At 34.8% G+C, this 16,369-nt stretch overlaps 2 protein-coding genes across 2 annotated transcripts; one reads left to right on the top strand and one right to left on the bottom strand.

Annotated features, from left to right (window-relative positions):
* Positions 1-592: 592 nt before the first annotated feature.
* LOC147381804 (putative LRR receptor-like serine/threonine-protein kinase At1g53440) lies at positions 593-13,998 on the bottom strand (the record flags this gene model as incomplete). The annotated part of the gene is made up of 21 exons (XM_086429948.1): positions 593-1,130; positions 1,558-1,708; positions 2,824-3,061; positions 3,199-3,409; positions 3,573-3,694; positions 5,386-5,523; positions 5,596-5,791; positions 9,603-9,952; positions 10,024-10,073; positions 10,162-10,200; positions 10,293-10,352; positions 10,471-10,536; positions 10,803-10,874; positions 11,434-11,508; positions 11,596-11,667; positions 11,792-11,863; positions 12,008-12,079; positions 12,169-12,240; positions 13,611-13,682; positions 13,767-13,838; positions 13,955-13,998. Coding segments are annotated over 21 exons (2,673 nt in total), but the record flags the coding sequence as incomplete, so codon positions are not given.
* A 645-nt stretch (positions 13,999-14,643) lies between these two features.
* Positions 14,644-15,162, top strand: LOC147381805 (uncharacterized). The gene has a single exon (XM_086429953.1). It carries the CDS (start codon positions 14,644-14,646, stop codon positions 15,160-15,162), a length of 519 nt encoding a protein of 172 aa, XP_086286079.1.
* Positions 15,163-16,369: the final 1,207 nt, after the last annotated feature.

Here is a 16,369-nt window from a genome sequence, read left to right on the forward strand (position 1 = left end):
TCGTTGCTAAACACAATTAACAACAATTGTTTCTTCCGATCAGTTGTTGATTCCAACACTTTCCTATGGATTGCATCTATCGCAAATAAAAAACTACCTAATCTAGAACAACTGCTCCTACGATGATCGGGGCAGTCATTTTTTGCGCATTTTGACATAGTGGCTGCCTGCATTGGGAAAAATAATTGTTACTTTTTCTGAATGATTTCAGTTTGCTAAAATTTGTTCCGTCTGATTTTCCAACATGGAAAATCTTATGAAAGACACTAATATTGTTTTTCATTTGTGTTTGATATTTTCCAAGCAATGAGCAAGAGGGTTTTAGCTGCTATTATCCGACATTTGGACTATAAAAATGTTGCACATGATCTCCAAATTAAAGAGCTGAAGTAGGGACAATCTAAATGATATCAGATTTAAATGTGACCAAGCCACACACTTGATTTATTAAGAGGAACACTCACTACAGGCAAGAGGACTTGCAGAGGAAATATTTTTCTCATCAAAATGTATTTCATTCTTTCATTCCCAGATAATGAATATAATAAGTCTAGTCAAGATTCATAAATACAAAACACAAACCAAAACATCATCTTTCAATGTCTTATTTTACTCAAAGATCTAGGAAATGTTTTTCCCTGCAAAGCCAAAGACCATACCGCTCGCGCGTGCAGGGCCCACTAGTATTTTTATAATGCCAATCAAATTAAATTAACTTCATAGAAATCAGGGAGAAGCTTGTTTGTTGAGGAATGTTCCTTTGTTTCTTCTATACTATAGAAAGTCACCGAAGAAGAATCGATCCAGGTACCATCTGTTGACATACTCTGCATCCAACTGTCATGCGAAAAGCTCGAGATTTGTGTTTGGCTATCCTGTGAAATGTTCTCAAAAGCCTTAAACATTATGTCATCGGTCATTGAGCCGTGTTTGGCAAGTGGTGCTTGGATTGGAGCTTGGCCGTCGAGCATACTCACAACGGCAGACATGGTTGGCCTAAGAGTAGGAGATAGGTTGGTGCATAAGAGTCCCACGTTCAACATTCTCAATGCCTCTTCTTTGGAATACATTGCCCCGAGGCTCGGGTCAACAAGTTCTAGGAGATTTCCCTGTTCTTGTAAGACGTAGGCCTGTGCTTACACATAAACAAGAAAGAAACTTTTAATATCGCATCATTCATCCTTATAGTTCCAAAATCCATATCTCATTCCCATACAGTATGAGGTGTAGTTTTGAGTACACCATCCCGACAAGCTATTAGCGTGTACTTACACCAAGACCTAACCATGCATGGAACTTAAAAATCTCAATTCTGAAATTGGAAATGATCCCAAAAAAAACTTTAATAAGTGGAGAGAAGTGTGCAATTGAAAATCCAAGGGATAAGGTTCCAAAAGATCCACTAAAAATACAAGGGAACTTACTCTATCAAAAGTTGCAACTCTCCTAAATAAGCAAATAATTAGTGAATTGTGTAAAGGTCTGATCAAAGGGAATGTGCAGAAAATGATTTCATCATGTTTTGTATAATATTAACTGCAAAAGGGCTTAGATTACCCAATCAAGAAGATAAACAATTTTCTCTATTGGCCTGAAATTAGTATTGCTCTTTCCACTGACAATCTCTAACGCAACGACACCAAAGCTGTAAACGTCTGCTTTGTCTGTCAAGTAACCCCTCATTGCGTACTCCGGAGCCATATATCCTCTACGAAGATCACAAATCATATTCAACACCAGGAAACATTATTATCATTCTATGCACATTAATGAAGTGAATCATCACCATAAACATTGAGAACATGTAAATATTTCATGGGATGCGTATACAAAATGCCACCTAGAAAATTAAGACCATACAAGAGAGAAGATTTTCTAAATAAATGGGAAATAATTTCGCGTACTCAAACGAACCTTTCTAATCATAAAAAGAGAAGTAACTGTATCATAAAAAGATTACTTTATTAACTTAAACACACATGATAATGTTGTCGTGTCCTGGTTCATGATGAAAAATGCTCCAACCCAATGTCTTGATATCATCAATCAGGTTGATTTTTTGCCGTGTAACTCTACCTAAGTGTGGGCAGAAAATTCAATGAGGTCTCTGGCCCTCAAGAGTGTGCCACATGGCATGTTTACCCTACCTCAGTCCAACATAACTTAGACTCTTCATCATTTGCAGTTATGATATCTTACTGTCTGTTAGTTAAACTTTATGTGACAGAGGTCAGCACATTACATAAGAACTTGCCACAAGGTATACCATGTTTTACTCTATTTCAGATGCATAGTGGCGCACTTTTTCAAACAAACCTAAATTTATTCAAACATTTTGTTCATATTATTATCTTTTTTTTAATGTGTAAGCTGGACTTGAACCCACGACCTCAAAGTTGTTTTGCAATGTATGTCAAAGTAAAACCAACTGAGCTATGGGTCTAAGCCCTTGTTCTTATTATTATCTTTATAATGTTTATATGACTCTAGGTTAACCTAAAAAATGTGTTTACAGATCACTTATAGCAAGTACCACCACATCTTAATGAATAATGAGGTCTTTTCATTCTCTCAAAATGAAAATATAAACAATCTGATTCGTATTTCTTCACTTCTTTTTATTTGATATAGGTACACAGATATATCAATAATCTAATTAATTAAACTTTTTACTACTAAGTTAATTATCTATCAGAATGCTTCAGAGTCCATGCATTCTGTGAATTAGAGGATAGCAAGATAGCTTTTGTCTTGATTTAATAACTAATAGTAGCTACGATGTTTAAGTAACTTAGGATTGCGGAAAACAGAAAACTGACTCACATAGTTCCAGCTACTCGGGTGCTGATACGAGAGTTCTCCTCTTCAACGAGTTTAGCCAAGCCAAAATCAGATATCTTAGCATTGAGATCTCTATCAAGAAGCACATTTGTCGCCTTTATGTCTCTGTGAACATTTTTCAGCCTCGATTCTTCATGAAGATATGCTAAACCCCTTGCAATCCCCATGCAAATCTTAAGCCTTGTTGGCCAGTCCAAGTTCAGTTTTTCCTCTTCACGACCTAAATGTGACCCCAATTCTGATCATTTTTATGATAAAAGTTCTTGGTTTGAACAAATGCATATTAATATTGACAGTTTCAGATAATTTATTCTCAAAAGCTAAATATGCTATAAAAAATGGCAGTTAGGTGTTTACCAAATAGTGCGCGTGCAAGACTGTTATTTTCCATATACTCATAAATGAGCAATAACTGGTTTCCTTCAATACAACATCCAAATAGTTTGACGAGATTCGGGTGTTGTAAAGCAGATATCATGCCTATCTCATTCACAAATTCACGGTTCCCTTGCTTTGACTTGGAAGAGAGCTGCTTTACTGCAATTATTGAACCATCTGATAATACACCCTAAGATGGTGAATGGAGAATTTGGAATCAAACTTCCATGTGTATAAGAAAATGAAACTCATAAAGCAGATTGAGCTATGAGCTTAATTCACAAATGGGATATGGCTTAGGTGTTGAGAATCGAGAAAAAAAAACATGAAAAAGAATACAAATCTATAGTTACCTTATAAACCGTTCCAAATCCTCCTTCACCTATCTTATTTGCATTGTCAAAGTTCCCCGTTGCAGCTTTAATCTGTCTTAAAGTGAAGTAACCAGTATGAAGTTCTAGGCCGGGTCTAAGTTCTGCCAAAACAGGGAAATAAGTACGAAATAATTTTAAACTGAAATCATAATAAAGCCATAAACACATTCCCATCCATGTTTCCAATCGTCTCTATACAAGTTATCTCAAATGGCATTACAAAAACAGACGTGAGGAGGTAGAACATGCATGACGCATAGAAAAATTCTTATGCATCACGTAAAAGGATGCCACATGGTGAAATTGGTTATTAACCTAGACTTTCCAGGTTAGGGCCTCTAGTAACCTAATCTGTGCCATTGATTTATGTAGATTGTCTGTTCAAGAGAATAATTTTTGAATGTGCACTGGATCCAAACCATTGAGGCAAAAAAAAAAAAAAAAAAACCTTCCAATCATGGATTCATAATGTCTAACTTAGACATTTCCAAGGACACAAATGGTCACAACCTGTTGAGTTGATCTAATTGGCATTCCTTAGGTTTACTAATTAAGGTGCATGTGGGCAGGAACACGTGAGTGCATGACAGTGTGTGTGTCAGAAGACCCATTCTCCCTCCTTTCCATGTAAGGGTTTTGTTAACATGTTGATCAAAACGATGAGAAAACAAAATGAAATTTGGGGGTTAGGGAATTTGGTTTAAGATTGAGTAATCCCAAAAGTTAAAATGATTTTTTTGTTTTTTTACAATTATTGTAAGGTAGAGAAAAGGGTTAAAGGTTATAGTTTGTAGTGTAAGGAAATGATTAAATGTTAAGGTTTATAGGATAATGATTAAAGGTTAAGAGAATGGAGAAAGGGTTGAAGTTTGTAGGTTTCAAGAATCAAGAATTCAAGATTTCTTGAAAAAAAATCATGAAAACAAAGTTTATGAGTTAGGTTCTTTAAGGGATTATAGGGTTCTTAATCTCTCCCAAATAAACAAAAGAAGATAGAGGATAGGAAGAAGATTAAAGAAAAAAAAAACGATTTTTAATTGGAATCACGCCAATGATTTCCATGGCATCAACCATGTTGAATGCACCAACATCCAAACAATAAAAAAAATAGAAACATTTTTTATTCCATTTATTAATTATTAATCTCACCCTAATATAATCCATAAATAAAGAAAATCAATCAAAAGTCCTAACAAAACTAGGATATCAAATAAAATAACATAAATTTCTCTCTCCTAATTTTTTAACCCTAATAAACTTAAATAAAAGACAAATTAAATTTACCAAACCACCCCTAAACACTATACTAAGACCATGTGCAAATAAAACATAAAAATGAAAATAAATACCTAAAACAAAAAACTAAATAAAAAAATAAAATTTACTCATCAAGCTTTGATGTTCCCATCACATGTGCCCTAAGGGCACACGTTAAGGTGTATTAAAAACATCTTGAAAATGTATTTTCCTCCAAAAAATGCCCTCGAAAAATAAATTTGTTACCAAAAATACCCTGAAATGCTGATACTCCCACTTGGTTACTCATCTCTATTGAATTAAAATATTATTAAACAATTTATGGGTAGTAATTATGGGTAGCACGGCTGGATTGCATGTCCCACGAATACCTATGATTGCTACCCACAGTACCAAAAAGTCTCATTTATGGGTATGGGTAGAGGGTGTTGCGTTGAAGTTGCTCTTAGAGCATATGTTAATACAACCCTCTATGTAAAGACCCCTCTATACATGAGAATTACTAAAAGCACAAGTTTTCTCTCATTTATCTTACCTTTGTCCTCGTTATCTTTTCCTCCCAAGTAACCTTTTTTCCAAAGTATTACCAAAACCAATACAACAACCACACAAGAAGCAGCTACAATGCCAACAATAATTCCAACAGATAGCCCCCCGCTGTGAGGATCGAAGTCTACAAAAAGAAAAAAATATCAAATATCACTACGAGGTAATTGATAGAAAACCAAATTTCTGGGTAACTTACTTGGGGTCACAGTAATAGCTGATATTAGAGGTCCATATACACTTCTATATGGAATGGCAGTTGTCCCTTTCCCGGACCAGTATAAGTGGATCTCCAGTGTGCTATCAGTAACATTAGCAATATAGGTCTCAACTATGCTCTTACCAACCCCACCAGCTTTCTCTGCAATATTATAATCCTTCCAAATTCTTTTGCCCTATGTAGGAAAAATCAGATCATTAAAATAAAAAGAAAAAATCAATTTACTGTTGTATAGGGTACCAAAAAAAATGAAATATTAATCATCACCGTTATGAACTTACTTATCCCAAAATGAAATATTGGTGTAAAAACTCATATAATTATTATTTATTTTATTTTTTGGTTGAATGATATAGGGTGTATGTGATCAATGAGCCCATGGGTTCATGCTAATAGGCATAGTCCTATCTAGATATGAGGGTAGAATTAATCTATTGAATTAAGTGTCTTAAAAATAATTAATGTAGAAATTGATGAGCCTTTATGATGGGTAAGAGGGGTAAATTATGTCACGATTCAATTAGAGGAGTGATTAATAAAAATGTGTTTCAATCATTTTGGCAAGATGATTGTTGACACCAAAGCTCAATATCATTATTTTATTCTAATTTTCCTCCCATTTTTTAAAATTTAAATTAGTGTTAAGTGTCTCTTTATTAATGGTGGAGAAATCTATCAATCGGTGTTGATATACATTTTTTCCATGGAAAGCGGATCCTCTATAGCTTAAGCTCCATGTAGCACCGTTTAGACGATTTAAAAAACACCACATCAACAATACAATAACATCCCACTCTTAAAAAATTAGGAGTTTGATAGTTATTTATATTTGAAGACGTGAATTTGGAGCAAATAGCTTCTTTTTTTTACTATTTTTTTCAAATCAAATCTAAACCATGATCAGATTAGGGCTGTGATATTATTTTTAAATACCATGTCTCTTTCTGATCCATGGAGAGAGTGCTACATGGAGCCACAAGAATATTGTACTATAGAGGACCTACTTCCCTTGCCATGTGGCGCCTTATATTTTCTTTTGATCAGGAAAAAAAAATGGCACCATTGGTAATAGAATTATTTCAAAAAGATTAGTGTTAGAATCAATGTATTTTCTATATATTTTAGGGAGTGGGCTCAAGAGGGATTGGTACGTACCTACCATTGGAGGAGCTCCAACTTTTGTCTTTAGTGGTCTTTATCTTACCCTTTTGCCCATCTCTTTTTTCTTCTCTCATCTTTTAATCTCTTAATCTCATCTCCTCATCTCCTTATCTCACTCTCAAATTCCTTTTTTCTTTTGTGATTTATTTTATATTATATGTAGTGAATTAACTTTACTCTTAGAATATTGTAGAACATATTGAAGGTGTAATCGATTAAAGAAGAAGATTCTAGATTATTTAAGATTTTTTATCAAATCAAACATAATTCTATAAATAATTTTTTTAGTATATACAAATAAAAGACAAATTAATAAATATTAGGTATTTGTTTTCTTGATCTATGAGATGATATTAGTTATGATTCACATGATCGTAATTACATGATAACTATGAGATGAATGTACAACATGAAATTATTTTGAGCATGATGGTAAAAATGTTATGAAATGAGCAAGTTTGGCGTAGGCCCTTTGGTGTAAGACCTAAAAATCCTCGAGGAAGGTCCCCGAGTGAAATGAAGAGTCCAATCGAGTTATTGTGAAATCAATGATGATGGTCATGATTGAGCTGGTATGAAATTCAATCACCATTACATGTTTTTTGATATATGAAAACATTCATGTAAACGCCTATGTTTTTGCTCATGTGTCTTTAATTTGTATGTGCAAAAATATGAATTGTTTTTCCTACGAGCTTTGGCTCACCGATATTATCAGATTTCATATCAAATATGACGATAATCCTGACAACTTAGATGATTTGGAGTGAAGATTGATGAGTATTTAATGTTTTATTCTATTTATTATCTTATGTCATTAGGGTTTTATTTGTGTTGTTATGGTCGAAGTTGTTATCAAATGATGAATTTTAAGTAATAAATACATGTTTAGTTGTTTATTTTGATATATTATAGTAAATAATGAGATCTACAAATTATTAGGATCGTCTTCAAAGAGTGAGACGACGACTCGACGATTTACATCCTTGTAACAAAATCATAAGTAGCAACTAGGGGTGCACATTGGATTAAGTAAATCCGAGAACCGAACCAATATGAAGCCTTTTGGATTGAATTGATTCGGATTGAGCATGGTTTGGTTCGGGTGCGGATTATATATAAAAAAATCCGATTGATTTAGTTTGGTTCTGGATTAGATGTATAATAGAACCGAACCAATCCGAGAACCGGACTAATCCGAAGTATCTATTATAATATATATATGTTTATTTATTTAAAAATAAAACTCTTTCTTAATTTCGTTATTCTATTATCTATTTCTCTCTTCTTCAACTTCATCTCCTCTATTTTTTTTCTAACAAAAACTCATAAAAAAAATGTACACAAATCTTTCTCTCAACTCTCAAATGGATCAATCCATTTATAAAAAAACTTTTTCAAAAAGTTTGATTCCTTATTTTTTTACGAGAACCTTTATGCCGTATTTGTTAGATAAAATATATTAGATGAACATATACTTGGATTCGTTAATCTACCATTTATGGATTAGTTTCTTCACTAATCCATCCAAAATACCAATTTTAAAATTGTAATTTAAAAAAAAAATCTCATTGAGCTTCCTCTAATTTTCAATTTGTACAGATTTTAGTTAAAATTTAATCATAAAATCATTTTCATATTAAAAATAGGCATTATTTATGATCTGATTCAATAGGTTCCTCTTTTGAAAGAAAAAAATACTAGTTTTTCTATTTTGAAAGTATGAGAACTAAGAACCGATCCAAACAAATCCGAAATAAGGTTGGTTTGCATTGATTCGGGTCTATAGGATAATTGGATTGGTTCGATTTCAAATTTGTAGAACCGATCATGTTTGGTTATGTTCCAATTTTGCAAAAATCAAAACCAATCCGAACCATGTGTACCCCTAGTACCAATAGTAGCAAATAAATCATAAATAATTATATAAATATAAAGAAATTACGAAATTTTGTGAAAAATTCCCTAACAACTATTATATATTACAATAGAATTTCAAAGTTAGAAAAAATCATTTAGTTGACCGAACTTAGACTTATCTAGACATTTTTACACATGATTGTAGAATTTCGTACATAAATTTTTGCCTTCAAATCCCCAGTTCTCAAATTAATTATATACCAAGTATGATGTATTATATTTTCTGGAAAAAGTTTTAGAAGTTATTTATTATCATGAAAAAATGAGACCTTATGCTATTTTCATAAATTTTTAATAATTTTTTTAAAAAAGAAAATAGGAAAGAACAATTGTTTTCTGTTTTCATAAGTATACACCAATATTATTCCGAAATTTTGAAGGTTTTCTGTTTCAATTCAATTTTTCACTAAAACAGAGAAGTTTTAGACAAATTTTATTTCATAAATGTTTCTGATTTCATTATCCGATTTTGAATTAGTTTAGGGGTTGCTGATTCCCATCTTAGGGAAATAATTGATTTTCATCTCAATACATTAAAGTGATATATTTTTAAGTTGATTTTTTCATAATAACCAAGAACGTAGAATTAAAATTTAATCTAACTAAATAGAAATTGTAGATTAAGTAAAGGTCGACTTGTCTCCAAACTGCGACACTTCTATGTTTACCAAAGTCAAAGGGTGAAGACTCTGGGTTTTCTTCCAAGTTAATTATTCAAACTTTGAGGGTGAGGATCATGGATCGGGTCACGAGTCAAGATTTTGGGACGAGACAAGTAGTCTATCTAGAAGTTAAAATCAAAATTAGTAATGAATGGTGACTGTTGCTATTCTGAATGAGATTTGATAATTAGGGATGAATTTGGTCATGAAAGGAATATTAATGAAACCATCCAACTCACTCACTTGGATTGATATATCGAAGAAACGCCTTGCAGATGTTTGATCATCTGTAATAATTATTTCTGCAAAGTGGAGCTTTACTGTATAACTGCCTTTTCGTAAGCAGAGGCCGAAATACCTGAGTGAGTTAGGTGCGAGGCGAGCTGTTGAGTACAATTCTCCACCTGAAATGTTCGTAGTTGCTCTAGCTATGTAGTCCGTTTTTGAATGTAACACGAAAGCTCCTGTACTACTACAAGCCCATTTGTCGGTAGAAATGAATGATGTTGCACTCATCTTATCTACATTCTGCTCATAATCCTTCCCTTCAAAGAACAACCTCGGCCCTCCGCAATTAACGAACAAGTTATGGTCTGCCCACGTAATGGAAATCAGATGAAAAAAAAAAAAAAAAAAAATCTGAATTATAAGTTACTAAACTTACACTTGGGTTTCCCAGGGCAGGGAAGATCCTTCTTCAAGCACCAATCAATTCTATAAAAGATAATTTTTTACTTCATTATTTTATTGATGTAGCTCTAATAATTAAGGAAATATATATCACAAGGTCTGAGGAACTTACGACTTATCTTCCAAAGATGAATAAATGGAGATTCTGTTCCTGTTAGCAGGCAATTAGAAAAAAATGGGATGGAGCTAGGTTGGTTCATAGAAGAAATTAAACTAAACACATGGAATTAGAAAGCAACTTACAAGTTATTTTCACGGCTACTGGATTTAGAGGAGCCAGTAAAATTGTTGTAAGATATGTCACTGTAAGACATATTAGGATAGTATTATATATCGTAATGTGTTTCAGAAAGTTAAGCCATGCTGCAACTGCAGCTGTGTCGTAGCGTAGTTGAAGTGAAAGCAAAATTAAAATACATACAAGTTGTATCCGGTGCTTGATATCCAAGTCGGTACTTTTCCAGTCAATGAGTTGTTGTTGAGATACCTATGTTCATCATTACGATAATTATCATTTTTCGTTAATGATTCAAAAACTCCATTAGAGACACCAAATACCAAAATCTTAAGCATCTTCACAGAGATCTAGATAGAGAGTTTAATATAAGAATCATGATTTTTCGTGTATCCTGAGACGTACAGATCTATTGTTCACGAACTTGTCATGTCAAGAGAGTCAATTGAGTATGCCACGTGGGATAGTCAGATTATCATGACTCTTTATATAAATATTTTACTCTAGTGATCACTTACATGAATCGTAGAGATTTCGACTGCTCAAGGGATTCAGGAATATTACCACTCAATCTGTTGTAACTCAGGTCTCTACAGGGAAGAACATAAGAATAAAATTTAGTCAAGATTTCCATAATCTAATTAACTGAGAGCTAAAAATACATTCTGGGTACTTTGACCTTCTAAACTAACTAGACTATTAAACATTCATAAAAGGCTAATGATTTTTGGACTCGGTTCTTTTCACTTGGATTGTACTCGGCTAACGTGGCAATGGCACAGAACCATAGATCATTTTCCTTGTGGATCCTGAAGAAAATGATCTATGGTTCTGTGCCCTTGACACAAAGCTAATAATCATCATTAAATTAGAATTTTTTGCAACCACTATGAAATGCTCACAGAAACTTTATTGCACTTTTTTAGGTGGCTTTGGGATCATCAATAATTGGAATGAATTAAATTCGGTTCATTTGATTTGTAGGTTCATGCTCTCCTATTCTTATTCTGGATTTAATCAATTAAATTTAGTGAAAGTGAATGTATATTTAAGAATTTGTTCCACTTAGAATTCAATCAGCTCCTATTCAAAGAAATTTAAAGACCCAAAGTGTCTCCAAAAAAAAAATAGTCATCCAAAGCAACTTACAGTCTAGCTAGGTTTGGCATTACTTCACCAATGTATGATGGGATTGAACCATTAATCGAGCAATTTCTTAGAATCCTGTGGCACACGGAAAAAACTAAGTACTTCATGACCAATGAAGCCACAGAATGGTCTGCTGAGGACTATATTCACAATGTAACTCACAATTCTTCCATTTGTGTCTGAGCTTGCAAACCAGGGAATGTCATACTTGATATATTCAAGTCGCTCACCTTCCTGAAGAAAAATGCATCAAATCATATAAGTTAGAACATATTTCTGAATTCCTGTCCAGTTGTTACCAAATTAAGAGCACAAGAATAAATATATCAGTTATAAAAGTATGGAAGAATGGCCTGACAGTGTCCTTAAGTTTATCAAGAGGGAGATGTTAGCAGGAATAGGCCCCTCCATTGATGTGCCTTGCATATCTCTGCAATAGGTTGAATTGAAACCACAACCATATATATAAGATGCATGTCTTCAGCATATCAGTAATAGTCTCAAGAATACGTTTAAACTCAATAAAATTGCAAATATGGCATATAATGAAGAGTCGAGTCAGTACAGTACTCACAGCCTCTCCATTTGTGTCCAGTTTCCAATGAAACTGGGTATTCTTCCAGAGATACTAGTCCCATCTATCCTACTGAAAAATGGCAAATAGTAACTGAATTCAGGAATTTGCAATTTCAAATTACAGAAATCTAATTAAGTTATTAAGTGGCTTCAACTTACAAAGTTGTTAAGTTCTTCAGATCACCAAATGTTTCTGGCAACGTCCCATAGAAGTTGTTCCCAGAAGCAAGGCTGCACGAGTAAGAAAGCAATCTACATTGAACTTTTTCCAAACAATAATAGCTATAACAATGTTCCTATGACTAACGAAAATATGTGTTGAATTTGTTAGAAGAAACTAGAAAAATGGGTGTAAAATAAACTGACACTCCTGCTGAGGGTAGGGGTAAGCTTGACTTGGATGGTGAAGTGTCTAGTTGGGACACATGCAATAAGTTTGGTTAGTCCTGAGATGCTCCTCGCCTTAACCACATGGATTTGGTCAACAGGAAATTACAGTAATTGAAAGGCTCACCAGGAAGATATATATGGATGAAAGACAATGGAACGATCATATCTCAGCATATACTGATGCAGATTGCGCAGGATATCCAATTGATCGTAGATCCACAACAAGGTACCATACTTTTTTGGGTGATAACTTAATTACTTGAAAAAGTAAGAAACAAAATGTTGTTACTCATTTGAGTGCTGAAGAAGAATACCGAGCAATGCCATCCAATACCAGTGAAATTATTTGGCTTCGGGCTCTTATGCAAGATCTGAGTTTTAGCTCTTCTCAACCCAAGAAATTGTTTTGTGATAATCAAGCTGCAATTCATATTGCGTCAAACCCTATGTTCCATGAACGGACCAAGCACATTGACGTATACTCACTTTGTTTGAGATATTGTTCAAGCAATCAAGCCAATACTATTTGTACCCCGTGTGCTCGCAGTTATCAGCAATTAGCATTCATTTTCACTTAAAGTCTTCCCTTAGTGAAATTTTGGGAGATCTTATCTAAGTTGGGGTCCATTGATATCTACGCACCAACTTGAGGGGGAGTGTTAGCGTGAAGAGAGTTGTTAGGATGATGGACTCTTAAACGAGGGTGCCTAGTTGACCACACATAGAAATTACCCTTTTTTGAGTCTCTTGTTTTTAGTAGTTTCTTAAAAATAGGGAACTGAATATTGGCTTCCAATTTGGTGTAACCTCTATTAATTTTCTGTTTGTGTCCTTTGTTAGAACATGATGAATAAGAATCATCTGCTCTCTTCCCCACGCACGTAGGTATCTTGCCAAAGCACGTAAATTTTGTCTGTTTTACGAGTAAGATGACCTAAATAATGGAATGATATGTTATGCATTAATGAATGCTTATCCTTCATTCCCTAAACGAATATGGTTCAACTACCCACTCAACACAAGGAGTGGATCCTCTGTAGCACTTTGAAGTGCTCTTTTAAAAATTGAGAGAAAGTGCCATGTTAAAAAGCTAACACCCATCAGATTAGAGGGGAAAAAAAGAGGAAAAACTTATTTAAACATGGATGGGCAAACAAGTCTCTCCAATTAGGAACTGATCAAAAAGGGAAATTGAGAATAGAAAATCTTACAATCTGCTCAATCTGCTCAATTTGCCAAGCTCTCGTGGAAGGGGTCCATCAAACCGATTATCTTCCAAGATCCTGAAAATCCAACTTGGGTCGATAAAATGGTTCAAATTTTATTAATATCCAAATTTATTAAGAGATCCAAATATTGCATCTTACAGCGCCTCCAAAGTAGCGATGTCACCAATTTCTATTGGAATCTGTCCACTGACGATGTTTCCCAAAACAGACCTGTAATGCACAAAAAAGCTCGATCAAGCCATCCATCATAAGGGTTATATAGCTATCTAACATGGAAGCTTTTACAGATACAAGTGTAATTGAAGCGAAGAAGATGAAGAACTTACAAGTTGACGAGAGGGAGAGTAGTCCAGCTCCTAGGGATGGTATGTTAAAATTCAACACCAGCCCAAATTGGGAAAAGTCCACATTTATTGCCCAAGCCCAATGGCTATTTAGAGCCCAATTTCTAGTATTTTCTTAGAGAAAACTCTAGATGATTTTTGATAAAAGAAAAATAGAAGATTCTAGAATTATAGATATTTTGGTAGAAAACTCTAGACTAATAGATATTTTTAGAAAGTTCTAGATGACAAAATTGTAACCACTAGATTAAGAATGTGTTGGCACAATCCTAACCATTAGTTAAGGAGGTGCCACTAGTATAAATAGGGGTGAAACCTCTCATTTTGTAATCAAGAAGTAAGAAACAAGTTGTGAGTAAGAGGTCTTGAGAGGTTGTAAAAAATGTGAGTGTTTGTAAAAGTGTGTTTTTCTTAATAGAGTATTATTTTCTTCTTCAACTTGTGAGTGATATTTTTATTGAGGGTATAGTACAAGTAAATTGTTTACTTGTTTATATCCAATATTTGTGCATTTAGAGTCAAGTACTCTAGATTTTTTCCTCAACAATTGGTATCAGAGCCAGGTTGCCAAGGACCGTTTTTGGTGGAGCTATCTTGAATCGTGAGGAGTTTACTACTCTACAAGATCGTTAGTCAAGTTTGTTCTGTTTAGTCGAAACTCTATTGGCACGATGGGTGACCTTCAAGTAGTTGGAGGAATCAAGAAGCTCAACAACCAAAACTACAACACGTGGGCAACATGCATGGAGTCTTACCTACAGGGTCAAGACCTTTGGGAGATTGTCGGTGGTAGTGAAGTTACACAACCGACAACAGAAGATGCCAATGGCATCTTGAGAAAATGGAAGATTAAAGCAGGCAAAGCGATGTTTGCTTTAAAGACCACAATTGAAGAAGAAATGTTAGAGCACATTCGAGATGCCAAAGCACCGAAAGAAGCATGGGATACCTTCGCTACACTCTTTTCAAAGAAGAACGATATAAAGTTACAACTTCTCGAGAACGAGCTGCTATCAATGGCGCAACGTGATATGACGATCGCCCAATACTTTCATAAGGTGAAGTCAATATGCCGTGAAATTTCAGAGTTAGATCCGAATGCTGCTATTGGTGAAACCAGGATAAAAAGAATAATTATCCATGGTTTGCGACCTGAATACCGAGGCTTTGTTGCTGCAGTACAAGGATGACCGACACAACCATCACTTGTTGAGTTCGAAAATTTGCTTGTTGGTCAAGAAGCTTTGGCTAAGCAAATGGAAGGAGTCTCGTTGAAGGATAAGAAAGAAGCACTTTACACAAGCAAAAGTAAAGGTAGCTTCAAGCAGTACGTCAGAGGTGGATCTAAAACGAATGGTGATAAGATAAGAGGTCATCAAAGAGAGGGAGGCTCTCGTCCAGGGGGAGCTTCAAAGAATCACGGTAATAGTAGAAGGTTCGAAGGCGATTGCTACAACTGCGGGAAGAAGGGCCACATGGTGAAAGACTGCTGGTCTAAGAAAAAGCATGCTGAAAGTAATGCTGCTACTTCCAGTTCTAAAGAGAAAATTGAAGATGAATGGGATGCTGAAGCATCGTTTGTAAAGGAAGAAGAAGAAGTAGCTCTTACAGCTACATCTGAACGGATTGACTACGAGAATGACTGGATCGTAGACTCGGGGTGCTCAAATCACATGACAGGTGATAGACAGAAGTTGCAAAACTTGTCTGAGTACAAGGGAAGTCGTGTGGTGGTGACGGCTGACAACTCAAGGTTACCGATAGCTCACATCGGTAAGACGATAGTCACACCTCGTTATAATTCTAACCAGGTGCCACTTCAAGATGTCTACCATGTTCCAGGAATGAAGAAAAATTTGTTATTCGTAGCTCAATTAACATCATCAGGCTACTATGTCTTGTTCGGTCCCCAAGATGTGAAGGTATATCGTGACATCAAAATCTCAGAAAAGCCAACGATGGAGGGACGACGATTGGAGTCAGTTTACGTAATGTCAGCAGAGTCTGCATATGTAGACAAGACAAGAAGGAACGAGACAGCAGATTTGTGACACATGCGGTTGAGTCATGTTAGCTATTCCAAGTTAAGTGTGATGGTAAAGAAGTCGATGCTTAAGGGACTTCCTCAGCTTGACGTGAGAACAGACACGGTCTGTGCAGGATGCCAGTATGGTAAAGCACATCAATTACCATACGAGAAATCGAAGTTTAAAGCAAAGGAACCATTAGAGTTAGTTCACTCTGATGTGTTCGGGCCAGTCAAGCAACCATCAGTCGGTGGAATGCGGTACATGGTAACCTTCATTGATGACTTCTCTAGGTATGTGTGGGTTTTCTTTATGAAAGAAAAATCTGAAACTTTTTCAAAGTTTAAAGAGTTCAAAGAGATAGTTGAAG

Source organism: Akebia trifoliata, unplaced genomic scaffold (genome assembly GCF_017979445.1).
Source record: "Akebia trifoliata isolate Shusen 1 unplaced genomic scaffold, ASM1797944v1 Contig00246, whole genome shotgun sequence".
In the NCBI taxonomy this organism is placed as follows: Eukaryota; Viridiplantae; Streptophyta; class Magnoliopsida; order Ranunculales; family Lardizabalaceae; genus Akebia; species Akebia trifoliata.

What these genes read in the sequence shown, in the direction of transcription:
- LOC147381805 (XM_086429953.1), top strand. Translation starts at nt 14,644, where the DNA reads ATGGGTGACCTTCAAGTAGTTGGAGGAATCAAGAAGCTCAACAACCAA.